Consider the following 19,497-nt stretch of genomic DNA (forward strand, 5'->3'; position numbering starts at 1 on the left):
GTGAACAAGAATGTTCATGGAAGTCACCAGGCATCCCTGGAACTTCTCTTAGCAGAAGTATTCATTGACTAAACTTTCTATCTTGGATGGTGCATATGAATCCACACTAGAACGCAATGAGAGTAACCTGTCTCCCTCCTCAGGGCTGTCCCTGGCCAAATCCTCCACTCCGTCTTCACCAGGGCCTAGTCTCTCAAATGTGACATATGAACCCTGGTTCTCATCCTTCTTCCTCAATCGGAATTTCTGGTAACGTCTCTTTAGGGACCCACAGCAGACAAGCAAGGTCAGAGGCACAGCAATTACGCTCGCTATGCTAATCACCACAATGTTTATGAGTCTTTGGGTACCTTCAGCATCAACCACCTCATCCGTGGAGAAGATGATACACTGTTCCTTCTTGGGGACCAGGCCACGCACACAGACACAAGCTACATACTTGGTTTTTGGCATAAGACCCTCAATGGTGACCTTGGTTTTCCCAGGGTCTACACTGACCCTCTTCATATCCTTCTCCCCAAAGATGGCATAGAGTATGCTGAACATGGTGTTGTTTCCAACCTGGGGGGCTTTCCACACTAAGGTCACACTGTGGTAAGTGTCCCCTACCACCTTAACTGATTTTACTGTTTGAGCTGGTTCCAACTGATTCAATGGTAGGTCCTTGGCTCTATCAACCTGTTCTGCCCCAAAACTCCCAATTGAAAGTTCTCCCAGGGCATTCATGTGGAAATGTTGAAGAGCAGGATTCTTTTCATAGTCGGGGCGTGTGGGCCTGGCCACCAGAGAAGACAGACCAGAGGTAGTGGAGGCATACCTTGCCACTAGCTCATTGTAAGCTGCAGCTTCTACTCCCTGAGCCTCCCCTGGCCACGACCTAACTGTGGACCCTTGGGGCTCAGCAGTGGTTTGAGCCTCAGTGATAATGAGGGAGACAGATGCTTCAGTGGCCCCCAAAGAATTTTTGGCTTTGCAGATATATTCTCCAGAGTCATGGTGGGATACTTCAGGCAAGCCCAGAAGAGACCAGCTCATGCCATCACTGGAGGTTTCTTGATGCACTGAAAAAAAAAAGAGTGAGAGAAAGTCATGCATAGGAAACCCAAAGAAAGTGAAGGCAATTTGATCTTTACCCCTCTACAGGGGAATTAATTCAAGAGTTATCTGGATTACTTCTAGGTGGGACCCATCTCTGGCTGACATCAACCTGATATCCCTCAGTGAAGCCAGGTATCATGAGATGGTGAACATGAATAAACCCAAGGTATTATAGAGCTAGGTGGTATAATGGAAAGAGCAATAGGAGTCAGAAGGCTTCGTTATAGCCCTAGCTATGCCATTCTCTGTCCAAGTGACTATGGGCAAGTTATTTAACCTCTCTGAGCTCCAGTTTCTTCATCAATAAACTCAGAATAATAATACCTTTTCCATCTACCTTGAAGAGCTATGAGGATCATATAAAATAAGGTTGGCATACACACTGAGTAAAAGAGGTACAATATGTTACAAACTATCAAGCTATACTAATATAAAGAAGGGTTTTTAATTATAGTTATTATAAAGTCAACCATTTTTTGTCATTCTCACTATTTACATTGTTTCAGAGCTATTTAACCAGATGTCACCATCTTGAACCCAACATCTGGACCATAATTGTCATAACTAGATTTCATGGATTTCATAGAACCAATATGACTCTTGGCAAGATTGCCCCCAAACTTTTCCCAGGTATGTGGAAGTACATTGAATTACATTTCCCTAACTAAATCCTTACTAAAGCTCAGCTCCCTGAAACTGGAACTGATTACTTTCCAAAACTAGAAGTCTATGAACATAGAGTTACCCGGTTATTGTAACTCACCTGTCCCATTGAGCTGATGTCCATCAGCTCTTCTCCAGATGAGCTCTGGACTGGGCACCCCAGTGGCCCCACAACGCAAGAACACAGTGCTACCCAGAAGGGTCTTGACCTTGGCCACTGAAGTATAAACTTCAGGACGTTGACACTTCCTGAGTTCCAGCTGGCTGAAGGCAACTCCAGCCAAACTCCAAGGAGTAGAACACTTCAGCTTTGGATCAATGAAGGCCATATGTGGAATTGGGAGGTGTAGGATCTGGACCATTTCATACAGACTACAGTCACACACCCAGGGGTTGTCCTGTAGACCTGGAAAGGGAAAATAAAACAAGTATCTCATCCTCTTTCCATACTCCTGATACATTGCCTCCTATCCTCTTCATTCAATATACTCTTGAAAGGTGAGAGCCTCAAGGAATAGTCACTTTTTCAAGCCTCTGACTGAGCTCCAAGCATTTTAATAGTAATAGTAGTTGCTGTTGTTGTAGAAATTGATACTTATATAGAACTTTCTGGAATTTGAAAAATACTTTATATATATATTATTCCATTTAAATTTCACAAAACTTTCTGTAAATAATAAGTACAACTGGTAGGCCTAGATGAGGAAACTAAGGCTCACAGAAATTAAATGACTTTTTTGTGGCCACATAACTAGTAAATAGCAGAAATGGGACTCAAAGTCTTACAGACTCCAAATTTGAGACTTTATTCACTATATCTATATGTCCATTATTTTGTGGCACCCTTGACTCAACATACAAACTTAGAGAATTTGCTCTTTTTAGTATTTCTCTATCCCTGAGGTGGTACTGAATGAACCCTCCACATTCTTCTTCCTAAGATAATATATTTGTCAAATGACTGTCTAAAATTAGGGTTGATTCCTCTACCAGCCAGGGATCTCAGTGGATAAGTCTTCATGCTAGGACAGAACCAGGGGCCATAGTTTTATTGTCACCATGGTCCAACTCACTGACCTAACTAGCCCAAACACCATAGAAAAAAAGCAATATTCCTTCTCAAAATCTTTGAATTAAAAATTACCCAATCAAGGGGAGAAAACTAAGACAAAATGCCTTATTCAGAGGGAAAGTTGATTTTCCCAGGGTCACACAGGTAATAAATAGCAGAGTTGGTCTTCAAAGCTATGAGAGAATGCAAATTAACATTGCAAAGTAAGAACTACTGAGAAGAAATGTCATATGACTATAGAATCATGGGTCTAGATAGGGAAGCTCAATGTTTCTTTCTATTTGACATTTTCTTTCACAAAGTCTATTCTGCAAATCCTGACCCTAAAATACTCCAGGCTGGTCTGAGTCTTCTATTGTGAAAGGCCACTGAATTAAACAACTTCTTCAAAAGCACAGCCTAACATTTTTCTAACTCTTACAGTCAACATCCATAGGTCTGCTCTCTAAGATACTAGCTGAAAAATCTGACCCTTTTCAACCTGTTCTTGACACTTAGCTGGTTACTCCAACATAAACTATGATCTCCTTCTTCCAGGTTCCTCCTGCAGAGGTAATTCAAGCTCCCTAAATTAATTTAGCACTTCATCAATTATAGTTTGCCCCAGAGCTTTTTAACCAGATGTCACCATCTTGAATCCAACATCTGGGCCATTACTGTCATAGCCAGATTTTTGTGGAATTCATAGATCCTACAGGACTCCTGGCAAGAGTGCCCTCAAATCTTTCCCAGGTACATGGCCATACCTCTAGCACAAGGTTATATTTCCCTAACTAGAAAATTTGATCCTTCCTAAAGTTCAGCTCTCTGAGCTTTATCTAGAATGAAGCTATGTAAGAGCCATTGATTATATTATTATAGAAAAGCTACTAGTTTTGGAGTAAGAGTTCAAAAACTAGGGGCGGCTAGGTGGCACAGTGGATAGAGCACCGCTCCTGGAGTCAGAAGTACCTGAGTTTAAATCTAGTTTCAGACACTTAATAATGACCTAGCTGTGTGGCTTTGGGCAATCCACTTAACCTCATTTGCTTACAAAAATAAAAAAACTTAAAAAAAAGAGTTCAAAAACTAGGTATGTACAGACAGTAAATATACCACTGGTGTGACTTTGATCAAGTCAGTTACTTCTGGGCCTCACTTCTGTCAAAATAAAAGAATCTGAATATCTTCTCTGAATATCTTCCAATTCTAAGTCCCAGGAGCCTATGAATGAGAGGGATACTTCTTAAGAGAGATTACGATGGTAGTGGCTAGGTAGTGGAGAGAGAGAGAGAGAGAGAGAGAGAGAGAGAGAGAGAGAGAGAGAGAGAGAGAGAGAGAGAGAGAATGATGAAATAAGGAAAAGAATCTTAAGTCAAAGGATCTGGGTTCTAGTCCTGACTATGCTAAATAGCTATATGACTTTGAACTAGTCATTTAAATACTCTGAATATAAAGTTCTTCCTCAGAAAAGTAAATCAAGGTGCCTGTGAACCTTTAAAATTATTTATTTTATGTTTTTTTATTTTTATTTTTGTAAGGCAATGGGCTTAAGTGGCTTGCCCAAGGCCACACAGCTAGGTAATTATTAAGTGTCTGAGATCAGATTTGAACTCAGGTACTTCTGACTCCAGGGCTGGTGCTCTATCCACTGTGCCACCTAGCTGCCCCTAAAATTATTTCTTTTAATATAGCTATATTTCAGTATATCTAGTTTGCTTGGTAATACAATGCATTTCATTTAATGCATTTAAAGGCTTCACCAATCTAAAATAAGTTTAAGAAGCCTGAGACCAGATGATCTTTGCAAGGATTCTCTTTTATGCTTTGCCTGAATTCCCCAAAGCACTTTGTACAAAGAGAGATGTCCAGTAGTAGGTCCTAAGACAGATGTGTCAATTGACTGGCTGAGTTCATTCATTTGACAAGCTTTTATCAAGGGCCTACTGAGCACTTCTCCTAGTCCTGTCTTTCTGTGTGTTTGAAAGTTGCTATTATGCTCAGTCTAGACTGCTTGACTGCTCTTACCCAGGATGATCTTGGAGTTATCATTGGGGAAAAAAGGACCAGCCTGCAGGTGAGACCAGATGGTAAGGAGCTGCTGGGGGAGACGCATCAGCTGATTGCTGGAGAGGTCCAGGAAAGTGAGGTTCCTTACATAGCGGGCAGCCTCTGCGGATACGGTTGAGAGGCGGTTCCCATGCAGATCAAGCAGTCTGAGCTGTGGGGTATCCCCAAGAGCTCCCCAGGGGAAGGATACCAAGTTATTCCCAGGGAGGCGCAGCTCTCGAAGCCTCCGCAGGCCTCGCAGCATGACAGAACTGACACTGGTAATGGAATTATAGGGCAGCCACAGGTATTCAAGTTGAGTGAGCTGCTGGAGGGCATCCCCTGGCATTCTCCGGATGGATGTCTTCTCTATGCGAAGCTTGGAGGTGTCTGATGGTATCATCATGGGAGGGAGGGTCATCTCAGGGTCATTACACAAAACCACTCTGGATCAGATAGAAGGGGGGGGAGTCAAAATATCAAGATTTAGTGATAATCCCATGCCATTCTAGTTTCATATGCCAATAGCTTCTAATGATGGAGTCAGTACATTGTACCAAAACTCTTTATTTTTCTCATAAATAGTCTAATAAATAAAAATACAATAAGTATTGTAGTCCTAACCATTCAATAAATTCCACAAATATTTAAAAAGCACTAAGAAAGCACCATGTAGAATTCAAAGAAATAGCACAAAGGCCCTTCCCTTAAAGAGCAAATAGTTCCTCAAGAGCTAACAAAATCATAGAATCTCAGATTTAAAAAAGACAGCCAAAGCCATCTTTCTAGTCCAAATCTTACCTGTTAAGAATCCCTTCTTCAACAACCTTCAATAAGTTAGAACTTGATGATCTCCAGAGGAGAAGTCACCATCTCCCAAGGGAGACCATTCCATTTTGGGATAGCTCCAAATCATGAATCCCCAATCTGTCTCTCTGCCATATCACAGCATTGTTCCCAGTTTAGCCCTATGAGGCCAAACAAAATAAAATCCCTCTTCCACAGGGGAGCCTCCAAATACTTGAAGACAGGTATTAATATAATTCCTGTCTTCTCTTCTTCCACATAAATATTTTCATTTCCTTTGGCCAATCCTTTCATGGTATCCTGGTCACTCTTTTCTAGATATCATCCAGATTAACAATGGCCTTCCTAAAATATGTTGGCACAAAGCAGTTCATGTCTGACCTGGGCAAATTATAATAAGATTTTTACCTCAATCCTTAAAAGTAAGATCTGGGTTGTATAAATGGTACACATAATAGATGCTTAATAAATTCTATTGATTAAAATAGAAATTATATATTTAAGATATCTACATGAAAAATTGAATAACAGTATGGTAATATTCAAAAAGCAGCCACCGTGCCACATGTCAAATGAATAGAACTAACACGATGCAATACAGGAACTTCAAAGAAAAAGAAGCCACAGTGGGTTAAGGATCTTAAAGCTATTCTCTTTATTCCCTCCCTGGGGTCCTTTTCTCACTTACAACCATGTCAGTTTTCAATCCATCAGCTGTATAGCTCGAGTCATTTTGCCCATAAGGACCTCATAAATTTTCATGTCTAGGTAAACCCCATAATATAGAAATATAAAATTTGACTAAGAGTTAGCAGACCCATATTTTAGTTTTGACTCTGGCATGAATCAGCTGTGACCCTAGATAAGTCATTTCCCTTTTTCTAGGTCTTAATTTACTCCTTTATTAAAAAAAAGGGTTGAACTTAGTGATTTCTGTCAATCATATTCTCTTCTCCTAGATAGACTCTGTACTTTGGTATCCATGACCCTGCTCTCTCTTGGCTGTCTTCCCACCTTGGCACTCTTCTTTCTTAGCCTCCTTGGCTGGATCATCATCCTTTTCTCAGTCACTAAGTGGGGGTGTCCAAAGTTCTGTCCTGTTCTCTTCTCTCTTTCCCTTCTCTCCCTTGGTTATCTCCTCATCTATGATGGCTTTAATCATCATCTTTATGCAAATGACTTCCACATCAATATATTCTGGTCTTTTCTTAACTCCATTCTCTCATTACCAGTTGCCTGCTGAACATCTCCATCTAGTTGCCCCTTAAACTCAACATATCTAAACTAAAATTTCTAAATCAAGAGTCTGGTCATGTTGCCATTTCCAGGACATTTAAAACCCCCTGTAATCTGTCACTCACCTTCCTTTCCAGTTTTATTTTAAGCACTCTCAAAAATATGCTTCTAAGTGTTTAATAATCAACATTCTGAGGAAAGGGATTACTATTTGCTTGGCACAATTTTAAATTTAATCTGAATTAAAACTTCCTCTATCATCTTCTTAAGTTTAGAAATCAAGAAAAAAATAAACCAAACCATGATGTATAGTATTTACTCATTTCTAAGGTGTAGATGCTCACATTGAAATTTTAATGATCATTTCTTGGAATCAGTTTGAGCTGGCTCCAGCATGCCACTCCCTTTTATAGTCAAAGTTCCAATCAAATTGGTCTATCAACTATTCTCCATGTGCAACATTTCATCCTTTCCCTGAACACCTTTGAAAAAGTAGTTTCCTTATGTCTATAATGTTGTTTCTCCTCACTTCCCACTCTCAGAATCCTAGGTTTCCTTCAGAGCCTCTTCTGACATCATTAGCTGTTGTCTCTCTCCCTGAAACTGTTTTATACATACTTTATGTTTACTTATCTATGTCCAGATTGCAACCCCCATGCAACCTGTAAATTATGAGCTCTATGAGGGGAGGGCTGTTTCATTTTTTTCTGTTTCATTTTTTCAACCTAGTTTTAAACCTAGCTTTGGATACAGCAGGCACCAAACTCATGTTAGTTGGATTTAATGGCATCAATTGAATCTAAGATATCTTATGCATATAAAATTCTGTAATCCTAAAATTCCATGAAGGAAATTTCTCCCAGTCGCAAACTCTTCTAAACATCAAAGTATAGTGGAAAAAAAAATAATGGACTAGGTAACAGGTCCTTCAGCTCCCTAGGTGACTGAGCAAATTACTTAGTAGCTTTTGGCCTCATTTCATTTATCTGTAAAATAAGAATTAAAAATATTTGACATGTCTTAGGACATTTGAAGTGTTCTTTGTAAAAATGAATGATTAAGAGCAGCAGTTTCTTGGATCCTCTTTGGAGTCATACTTGCTCATTCTGGCTAACCCTCTGCAGCAAACAAATCAAAGATTTCCTGTAAACATCTGGTTGAGTGTTTTTCCCTGGCCTTCTCCAGGGCATGCTGGGAAGCCTATCAACATCACGGCTCCATTTTCCCTCCTTTCCTTTTAGTTCCCTTCCCTGGTTATTTCTAGGATTTTGAATAGAGAAGATAATAGGGTTTCCTAGTCTTTTCAATAATTTTCCTTATAAAAAAATTAGTATCAAAGGGATACATTAGGTCTAAGCAATAGGAATTGCTATCATCAGAACAGTAACTGGCAATTGTGGATCCATAGGACCCAGAATCATCCCTGGAACACAGACCTTTGTGAGGAAGACAGAGAACCCAAGATATTGGCTCCTATGGGGAAAATCCTAGGACAACAAAAAGTTGCTTCTGGAGAAGCCACTGTCTGGGAAAGAATGGGAGAGAATTAAATCAGTGATAAGTCCTAGTTTAGCTAATTACCTTGTTAATTTACTAATTTCTAGGCTGATAAGGGAACAAACAAAAGTGCCATCAAAGTGTAAATGATTTATATTTTTAAATTATACAATCTTTTTTATTTAAATTGTAAGGTTATATTTTTACACTTATAAATTTCTGGTATCAGGTGCCCTGAAGGAGCTATATCTCTAGATTTCATAAACTTTTTTCATAAAGTTGCTCTATCTCAATAAAGAAACTTCTCTCCCCTTGGGCACTTGGGAGGGGAGGTAAGAGGGGAGGAAACTAATCTGATTCTCTGCTGCAATCAATAAGAATTCCAAAGCATTCCTTAATTGTGATATTCTAACAAACATTTAGTTAAAAAGAAATGATCTCAGTTTAGTGTCATTGTGAAATGAGAGTATAAGCAAAATTGAGGCAGAGAAATAGAATTGTCCAAAAATGGAAGAGACTGCCTCCTGAAAGAGTGGGCTTCCAGTCACTGGGAGTATTTAAGTAGAGGTTAGCTGGCCATCTGTTCAGAAATCCATTGTTCAAGAGATTAGTCCATGGACTGACTGAGAGATAGTTGGAACAGATCACTTCAAATATACCTCCTGAATCTCAGCATTTAGAATTTCATGATATTTCCTTTGCTTCCTGAGTTTAAAGGGCTTATGCTAAAATACTATCTCAGATCTCTAGACCGTGTGAAATGTTCCCACTAGGAGACTTCTACCTGATTGCTTCACCTGTTCTCTCCAAAGTCTATATTTGTGAGGTGATTGTGTGGAATGTGGAGAATTTTCCATGGGACCCAAGGATGACCAGGGTGGGAAAAGAGGGAGGGGAAGGAAGGACTGTTTCCCTAGGAAAAGGGGTGGGGGAGAAAAAATTCAGAAAATTTGCTATGTCTTACCAACCCGATGGCAGAGGGAAGGAACAAGCAATTATCAAGGATCTACCAAGTGCTTTACAAATAGTGTCCATTTGATTATCATGAAATTTGCTTATCAAGAAATACCTCCTAGGTCTTAGGGTCTCCAGTAGTATGAAATCAGAATGGGTTTTCGAAATGGAATTTCGAGCTGAAATGGACATTAGAGACTTATCAGTCTAACACCTTTATTTTATGAATGAAGAGACTGAGACCCAAAGAGGTTAAGCAATTTGGCCAAAGTCAAACAGGTATGAATTGGAGCTAAAACTTGAACTTAGCCCTATGCAAAACCAATTGGTAAAAGATAGCCAAACCAAAAAAGTAGGGTCCCTTCTATTCTGTTCCTTCCCAGACACAAGGCCCCCATTCTGAGAAGAGAAGGAAATTAGGTATTTGAGCAGTGCCTGAATGTTCCACTTACCTGTTTTTGGTGCCATCGCTGAGGCTATGTAGACTACAGCTACATTGGGAGGGACAGGAGCCAAGTGCTTGGGGAAGACCCCTGAAGGCCAGGTACCAGAGTACCCCCATGACCACCCACATGGCTCCAGTCTCCCCGATTCAGGGCCTGGACAGAGGGGCCCTTTTCCCCTAGTGTAGCTTCTCCAGCACCCGTCCCATCCCTTGAACTCCAGCTGCTGCAGCCTCCCTTCCCCCTCCTTCCTCTCTGTCTGATGCCATCGGATAAAAGGATAGGCTGCGGATTAAGGAAAGGAACTGGAGCTATTTTCATGTGGGTGCTTACTGCTTCCTGGAATATCCCATCTATGGAGGTGGGGGGAGGGTCTCCACTCAGCAAACAATTTCAAACAAAGATCCCTAAAAGATTTGATTAACCTCAGTCTTGAAAAAAGGCAAGTAGGAGGCGATAGTGACTGTTGGTTTCGGGGTTCTCCAAGTAGGTAACCCTCTTGGTATCATAGGATTTAGAACTGGAAAGAACTATTGAGATCATTCTAGGCCAACTCTTTCACTTTGCAAAATAATCATTCTGGGGGCAGCTAGGTGGTGCAGTGGATAGAGCACCCCCTGGAGTCAGGAGGACCTGAGTTCAAATTCAGCATCAGACACTTGATAATTACCTAGCTGTGTGACTTTGGGCAAGTCACTTAACCCCATTGCCCTGCAAAATACACAAACAAAAAATGGAAAAACTTCATTCTGAGGCTTGAAAAAGATATGATTGGCATATGGTTGCCTACAAAAAAATATAGAAATGTTTTCCTAAACTTGATCTGCCATCTCTATGCACTTGTACAGGAATAAGAGTGGATAGAGATGGCAGACCAAGTTCAGACAGTAGCTATTAGTCCAGTTTGATTAGAACATAGATGGAAAGGAATGCTCTTAGATAAGGTGGGAATCAGATTGGAACCACATGGTAGGCCAGACCAAGAAGCTTACATTTTATCCTGGAAGCAATAGGCGATCACTAAGTTTTTTAATAGGGCAGTGACATTCCATCATTAGATGAACCAAAAAACATTTATAAAGCATCGAGTAGTTGTAGAGTCTTGTACAATGTACTAGGGATATAAAAAAATTTAAATGAGATATAACCTGGATTTCCTGCCAAACCTGGAACATTTTAAAGAAAATTCTCCTAAATGGTTGAGAGAAGGGGGAAGGAGGGAGGTAAGAATTGGCTTATGAGTTTTAAAGAGAAAAGACATTCTGAGAGATAGACAGGAAAAAACAGTCAGTCAGACAATCAGATATATGGTTCCAGATGCTCTTTGGAATTGACTTTAGGGAGTCTTTCAAAGCTCTTCAATATTTCCCTGATTTCCATGTTGTCCCCCTAGAAATTTGGAAAAATTTCCCATTGGATGAAGTCAGGGGCTCTGCCTTATAGTTGAAAAATAAAGTCTCTCCTCTCCAAAACTCTCACACCAACTCTGCCCCTAAAACAGTCATACAGGGAGACTTCAATATTATCTCCATCAATAAGGAGAACTTCATGAAAAATGCTCCAGGCTTGACTGGAAATCCAAGTTACAGATAAATTCTCTGACCTCAAGAACTTTTCATTGAAGGAAGAGTGAATAAGGACTATGCTAGTGGCAGGGGGTATAGATGCCACATCCAAACAATCTTAGTCCTCCAGTAGCTCACTCTTGCAGGGAAAGGCAAGACAAGGAACTCACAACCCAGTCCAGTACTTTCCAGAACCCAGGCTCTTCATTCAACACAACTCAAGGTACCCCCTACTTTGGAGGAGGAAAACCATTAAAAGAGTGGCCAGTTCCTGATGGCACATACTTGTTATATATTTGTTATGAATTGCCTTTCATATTTGACTGTGAGTTCCTTGAGAGCAGAAACTAGGTTTTTTTTTTGGGGGGGGGGTCTTTGTATCCCCAGGGTTTAGTAGAGTGCCTTAATAAATGCTTGCTGACTTGACTTCTTGGCTTGACCTTCTTGGTAATAATAGTGTCAACCCTCCACAGGGTCCCTCTCCTCACTGATTTCCATAATACCTAGAACATCTAGAACCTTTTTAGCTCTTCTGGACTGAATCACCCAACAATAATCCCTCAAGGGTTACACACAGAATTCAGTATCCATTCACGAACACAATACAACCCATGGACCACAAGCACAACAAAAGTGGCAATTGATAAACTTGGCTTCATCTAGATGGTAAGCCCGCCTGGCATAATCAGTGAGATCTACACCTGGACAAACCTCAGCACAAAGCAGACCCAGAAACAGGCATGTACATTTAGGGCCTTGGGACTTTTCCTCCTGATAGAAAATAATGGAAATGCTTTTCATATGATAAGAATAAAAGTTAGAGGGATCTACTCTGTGACCTTTGGCTTCCAAAACCAGATTTTTTGCTTTAGAAAGTAAGAAAAAAAGAATGAAATGAAATAGATTCAATGAGGGATTATGCAATAAGGACCTGGCCATAGAAACTAAGGGACCTCAAATGCCTACAGAGCAGAAATATTAATGGAAGTAAGGTTGAATCTTCCCCTCCCAGGCCAGATTATTTTCCTTTTCATTAGCCCAGGGCCAGTGGAAACCAGAATAGGAACATCTTCCTGGTCACGAAGTCAAGAAGACCAGGGGCCAAATTCCATCCCCTATCCTTAGTAAGTGGGCAATTCCAGATAAGTGCATTTAATTTCCATGTGTGTCTAGCATCACTGTAAAATCTATCTACTCTTATAGGTTACAATATGCAAAGGAGGATGGAGTGGGATTACTGGGATTTCTGCTCTGCTAATGTATAAAAGTCAGTGACCAAGACCTATAGTTGAGTAGGTTCATGATGGAAACCTTGGTTTGAAAGAATATAGAAAGTGTAAAAAGGGGGCAGCTAGGTGGCGTGGTTGATAGAGCACCAGCTCTGGAGTCAGGAGTACCTGAGTTCAAATCTGACCTCAGAAACTTAATAATTACCTAGCTGTGTGGCCTTGGGTAAGCCATTTAACCCCATTGCCTTGAAAGAAACTAAAAAAAAAAAAAAACAACCAGAAAGTGTAAGAAGGATTGGGTGTGTTCTGTTTGATCTCAGAAAGCAAAATTAGTGAATTAAAAGAAAGAAATTTAGGCTTGATCAGGAAAGCTTTCTAACAACCAGAGATACCCAAGTGGACCTGGAGACCTTGAAAGATGGTAGGTACTCCCTACTCAGAAGTCTTTAAGAAGAGTTATATAGAAGAGTTGACCAATTATGTTATAGTGACATTCCTTTTGTATATGTTAGATTAGGGTGACCACTGAGGTCCCTTCCAATTCTTCAATCCTGTGATTCTGGAGTGACACAACTAGAAAGTTCCCATTATGGTAAGAGTTTAAATCATCATATAATAATTAGAATAACATCCATAAATGGGATATGGGTTATGGAGCTGAAGGTTCAGAAACAGAAAGCTAGAGAGAGTGAAAGGAAAGTCAAAACCTATATTCGCCAAGTAGAGAGGACTGGTGAAAAAAAACAGGATACAGATTCAGACTGCAAGAATTTAGTAGATAAGTAGAAGGCAATAGGAGCCAAGAGTTCTCACAATTTTCTTCAGTCAATGTCATACAGGTATATGTATGATTTAGGAACAATCGGGTGTGTTTCAGTTTCCTCTGGATCCAGACCACCTGAATAGCTCCTATTGACAGCCCTCTCATTTGATTCTTGGCAGGATCCTTCTCTAGGCAGCAGGCATGACCCTGACTTTCTATTAATGTTATCTCTATAAAAGATGTGTGACTTTGGGCAAGTCCCCAGGCCCAAAGAGATTAACTCTGGTTTATAGTTTTTTTTATCTCCCTTTCCAATGAGGAATAGAGTCACTCTACTCTGGTAGCACAACTCAGTCCTGATTATCAATCCAGTCCTTGGACTCCTGTCCTTAATCCTCTACCCAATAAAATGAACAATGTTCTTCTGTCCATTCCCACAAATGATGTATTATCCATTCAAAGAATATTTTCCTTCTGCTCCTTCTACTAAAGAGGTGTGATTTATGCAGTGGACACGTGGGTATTCCCCAGTTTGTTTTAAGGGAATGTCAGCATCTGCAAAGCATGGAAGATATATCACAAAATCTAGCATTTTCTGCAATAGCCTTTGTGAGTCTGCATATGAAACAGTTCTTTGACAAGGAAGTTCATCTACCGTCCTAGAAAAAGAGAAAGAAATCTGAGGGGCAATGAAAGTTAGTGAATTGATGAGGTAGACTGTAAGACAGCATCCCATACTCTCACCAGTGATTTTGGAGAACTTAACACATTTGCCTTCAGTATTCCCCTCATGTAGAGCATAAGGATAGGAGGATGTGATAGTGGAACAAAATCGAGAGCAGTAGGAAAAAATGAGAGGTTCTGCTCTGATCTCCAATCTACATAGGTAAAAAATAAAATACTTAAACTGAGAATCTCTTCACCTTTCTTGAGTATTAGTTTTGTTACCTGTAAAATGAAAGGTATGGATTATATCAAGGGCTTTTAACCCTTCCCTCTGGCCATCTGATGAAACTTACAGACTTTTTCTCAAAATAGCATTTTTAAATAATTGAAGAAAATGTTCAATTTCAGTTAGAGGTGAATAAAAAAAAAAAGATGCCACTTTTTTCTCATTTCAATTCATGGATCCCTTAAAATCTATCCACAGATCCCTTGGGGGTTCATGGATTCCTCATTAAGAACTCCTGAATTAGATGATTTCCAAAGTCTCTTCCAGTTCTAGAATTTTATATTTCTTTTTAAGAGAGGAATTGCAGAACCTCAAATTGGGAGGTTGTGACAGGAGAAGCATTCCTGGAGACTTGGTGAGGTCAGGAGATTGTGGGTATCACTTCCATGAGTGGTTTGAGGTCTCATGACTGGATCAGGATGGATAATACTTAGCAAGGAAGTTTCACTCACTGAACTCCAGGTATCCTCAATGTCTATCCTTAATGAATAACCTCCAGCTAAGGCTAACTGTCTTTCCATTGGTTAATTGTCAGATGACTTTTCAAGTGCTTCATTTTGTTTGAATGTTCAGTCTGAACTACTGAAATCAGAGTTAGTTGGTGTACATAACAACTGATCTAGGCTTGCAAGACTGAAATCTATGAGCTCATGAAGTAGGCAATCCACAGGAAGATAAACCCAGATTGATCTTTATGCTTCTGATGGAGTTTTTCCATGACTCAGCTAGTGAAGGTCCTTGCTGTGAGCCACTCTGCCCACCACATCTGGGATATGAGAACAAACTGCTGATGACCATTTAACAAGGGGGGAAAAAAACCAACCAAACAAAAAAAAACCCTACATGACTGTGTTTTGTGTCCTTCAGAAATGTTTCTTGTTCACATTCAATTTCACTCTATGTTTAGCATGGTTACAAATGTAAAACCTATATCAGATTGCTTTCTATCAGGGTCAGAGGAAGGGAAGGGAGAGAGGGAGAAAAATTATAAAACTCAACACTTTGCAAAAAAAAAAATGACTGGTAAGAACTACCTTTGTATGTAGTTGGAAATTATATTTAAAATATTAAAAAAAAGAAATGGGGGCAGCTAGGTGGTGTAGTGGATAGAGCACCAACCCTGGAGTCAGGAGGACCTGAATTCAAATTCAGCCTCAGACACTTAACAATTACCTAGCTGTGTGACCTTGGGCAAGCCACTTAACCCCACTGCCTTTCAAACCCCCCCAAAAAAGAAGAAAAGTGTATTGTTGTTTAGTCATTTCAGACTCTTTGTGATCCAATTTGAGATTTTCTTGGGAAGGAAATATTAAAAGCATAAAAAAAAGGAAATTGTTGTGAGATTCACTATGGAGGGCTTAAAGAACCAAGGAGTAGCATTTTGGGGAAGGGACCTTACTTTATGAGCAGTTCCTTAGGGGCTTTTCAAGGAACATATATATTTTTTAAGGCACCTTACCCATAGAGTTTTCTGGAAATCTCTGGGAGATTCTGGATGGTGGGCCAGAGAATACCAAGTGAGTAGTAGCACAAGGCAATTGTCCTGACCTGTGATGAGTAGGGGCGATGATGCCAAAGATATCATTGTCTCTGCTGCAAACCTGATACACCTAATACTGCTTCTGCTTGTGGTCACCTTTTTTTTTCATTGAGACCTATTATGAATTGAAAAGTCCTAGCATCATCCTCCACACAGACCTGAGACTAAGTTCTTCCTAGAAATCTACCAGATTTAGTCATGCCTTCAGAGAGCTATTATTGTTCATTTGTTTTGTTTTATCTCTTCTTCCTTTAGTGCCACCCATAAAGTATTTCTTTAATATCGAACTTCAAAGTTGCCTAGAAACAGACCTACCATCTTTTTGGTGTTAGAAGGCCTTCTAGAAAATATTAATGATCTTACCACCAAGGACTATAGTGAAAATAATACCACCTTGACCTCTTCCCCCATTCAAGTCGGGCTAGTTTTTCCTTAAAAGATTTTGGGATATTCCTCAAGACTTTATTGACTATTAGGACTAAGAGTCAACAGTAAGAGTTGATTCCACTTACTCCTCACCTTACTACAAATCAGTCAAGAGGATTTGGTCGTCTGTTAGATTTGGCAGATTATGATCATAATGCAGTCAAGATAGCTTAAGTAGAGTTGTCTTCAAAGTCTGTCATTGTTGAATAGCCCACTGCTAAATCTCTTTTTGTTAAGTGTTGAATGACTTGGGGAATCCAGTTTTGTGCTAATATTAAACATAAATTATCAGACTCAGTCTCAGTTCAGAACAGAGAAGGATCTCAAAGATTATCTAATTCAAGCCATTCTTGAATTAAAATCCTCTCCTTAATATTTTCAACTCCTCTTTAGCCCAGATCCTGAATATTTCCTGCCTACATAATCATTTTCCATTGACCCAGAATCATGACAAAACATGCCAGTTTCTCACAATTTGTGGGAATAGTTATTTAAATTACTCCAGGCTACTTTCCCAGATATCCAGAAGAGAGAAACAATCAGTAGGAGTCATATACTTCCCTAGATTTAAAAAAAAAAACCCTTTATAATCCCAGACACACATGAATAGGTGTTTTGGATATGGAGACATCTGAATATCAAGGATGATCTCACTTGCCTGTCTGAAACTAAGCCCAGACAGGGTAGGATAGGTGTCACTGGTTCAACTATGTTACTTCCCTAAAGTCTTCAATGACTCACTGTTACCTGTAGATTATTTCAAAACCCTTCATTTGGCATTTAAATCCCTCTCTGATATAGTTCCTATATATCTTTCCCCTTTTATGTCACATTAGTCTCTTTCACACAATCTCAGTTTTCATCTGACTCGCTATGTTCCTGTTTATGACGTTTTACCTTGAACCTCTGTGACTCGGTACAAATCAATGTCTGTGTTTAGAATGTACTCCCTCCATACTGTCCTCTCTTAGAATCCTGCCTTCCTTATATGCTGACAGCCTGTACCAAACTCCACTCTTTGCTCCCTCCCTCTTTAAATTTATGTAATTTATATTTACTTCTCTGTGAGTATGTTGTATCCTCTAGATTAGATTCATTTGCCATGGCTGAGGACTGTCTGGGTGAGTTCCTTCATTTGGCTTCCAAAGCCTCTTAGAATGAGTGTTTAAGTTGTATTTAAAAAATATGTTCAGGGGTAGCTAAGTGGTACAGTGAATAGAATAGGTGCACTGCTCCTGGAATCAAGAGGACCTGAGTTCAAATCCAACCTCAGACACTTAATAATTACCTAGCTATATGACCATGGGCAAGTCACTTAAACCAATTGCCTTGCAAAAAAAAAAAGATATGTTCTTCAGTCGATCAATCAAGTCCTCAGGATAACTAGAGAAGGGAGGAAGATGCAGCAGTTATCCAAATCTCTGACCAGATTGGGATGATAGGAGAGCAGGTCCAAAGATGCCTTTGCAGCTTTCCTTTTTTTGTATTGGAAAAATCTCATCTCTGGCATATTAGAGATGGGCCTCCCCTTCAGAGACTCTGGTATTGTGGCTCATTGGGAGGAAGGTATTCTGTACTACCCCCATCTCCAGTTCTAGGTTGAAGGATTTCTGAGTACAAAAGTTGATGGAAGGATGAGAAGTGGATGGGATGGACTGAACTGTTTCCTAATTACCCACAATAGGATAATAAAGGTAATAGGAAGGATTCTACGATTCTATTATTTTAAGAGTTAGAGAGACTTTTGGACCCACACAGCTCTATGAAGTTTGAGGAAATGACTCTTTCAGGACTGAGATCAAATCCCACCTTCTGCAGAAATCGTATACAGGCCCCTTCAACTATTAGTACCTTCTCTTTTAGCTTACTTTCCATCTTTCTGAATATACCCCATATGAACCTACTTCTTTGCACATTGACTCCCCCAATCTGAAATTTGAGCAGGGACTGTGGGGGTCTTTGACTTTCTTTGTATCCCTGGTAACACAGACCCTAGAACAAAGTAAGAACTTAAAAACTGATTTACATCCCTAGAGCAAGAAAAAAGAACATTCTAAGACAAAAATATATTCTAAGTTTTGTACCAAGAATCATAGTAACCGCAGATCAAACACTCTGAAACAGATTATGACTGTCATAATTTAAATAACTGGCAGTAGAGCTCTTTGAAGTATTAGTTCCATTTTGTCTTTGCATGCCCAACAACACTCACAAGCCCTACTTGCCATAGGAATTTGCTGAATTGAAATGAATTCTCAGACTTCCCAGGTTCAATGAACAAATCCTCAATTAGTAACTCCCTGATGCCCCTATTGTCTGGGGGCATGATCACTATATCTGTGGCATAAATGCCATGAGTCCCCATGGTTCCCAGGGAACCTACCAGTCTTAGAGCAAGGTCCCAGATCAGAGGCAAACTAAAACCCACAGGGGATGGTATAGGTCACCCACCTATACAAATGCACACCCATACAGAGGAAAAGGGGGAAAGGGTGATTCCAAAGAAGAAAGATTCTGAGAAAACTATGTGTAGGGATGTGTGGATAGAGGTGAGAAAACATATGAATGCACTGCTCAAATGTAGATTCAAATCTGTGGCATGCAGGTTTATATATTTACATGAGCATAGTTAGGTGGCTGAGTGGCATGTCTCTGCAGGCGTACGTTTTATGGAAGTAGATCTGCTCAGCAGGCAGAGATATGGTCAAAGGCGAGTAAGCAGGTGCCCAGAGCATGGCACCTGCAGTATAAGGAACTGGACTGTTCCCCACAGCAGGATCTTATCTTTGATTCTAGGTACAGATTGGAGGCTGCATGCAACATTAATAATGAAGAACCAGTGGTTAGAGAGGTACTGGTGATCACAAGCAAATCATAAACTACAAATCCATAATGAAAAAAAGGATTTCCTGTAATATAATTAGCAGGAAAGCAAAGTATTTTAGAGGTAATGTTTTTCCCCATTTAATAAAAAATTTTTGAATTGACTGAAGGGTAGGGATCATTCCCAATTTTCAGTAGGAATCTAAACAACAGAGAGGCTAAGTGTTTTGTCCACAGTCACACAGGAAGATTCAATGTTTCTCATGAAATCTTATTTTTATATATACTAGAAATGGAGAAATGTACATTGATTTATGTTTAATTTTTTGATATTTAAAAATTTTAAATATTAAATATTTTTTAAAATCATAAATATCAGAACTAATCTTACTTAAGTAGGG

The 19,497-nt window shown here is 39.7% G+C and overlaps 1 protein-coding gene across 1 annotated transcript in view; it reads right to left on the reverse strand.

The window, feature by feature from the left end:
- LOC141522666 (leucine-rich repeat, immunoglobulin-like domain and transmembrane domain-containing protein 1) overlaps positions 1–9,823 on the reverse strand; it is a 10,531-nt gene extending 708 nt beyond the window's left edge. Inside the window, exons 1-5 of the mRNA XM_074236187.1 lie at positions 9,808–9,823; positions 8,341–8,425; positions 4,841–5,307; positions 1,862–2,167; positions 1–1,061 (exon numbers count right to left, since the gene is read on the reverse strand). The exon at positions 1–1,061 is cut by the window's left edge and continues 708 nt beyond it. Coding sequence (XP_074092288.1) covers positions 49–1,061; positions 1,862–2,167; positions 4,841–5,307; positions 8,341–8,425; positions 9,808–9,823 — 1,887 coding nt within the window. The 3' untranslated portion in view covers positions 1–48. The remainder of the gene's footprint in view (positions 1,062–1,861; positions 2,168–4,840; positions 5,308–8,340; positions 8,426–9,807) is intronic.
- Positions 9,824–19,497: the final 9,674 nt, after the last annotated feature.

This window comes from Macrotis lagotis, chromosome 4 (assembly GCF_037893015.1).
Source record: "Macrotis lagotis isolate mMagLag1 chromosome 4, bilby.v1.9.chrom.fasta, whole genome shotgun sequence".
Lineage (NCBI taxonomy): Eukaryota > Metazoa > Chordata > Mammalia > Peramelemorphia > Peramelidae > Macrotis > Macrotis lagotis.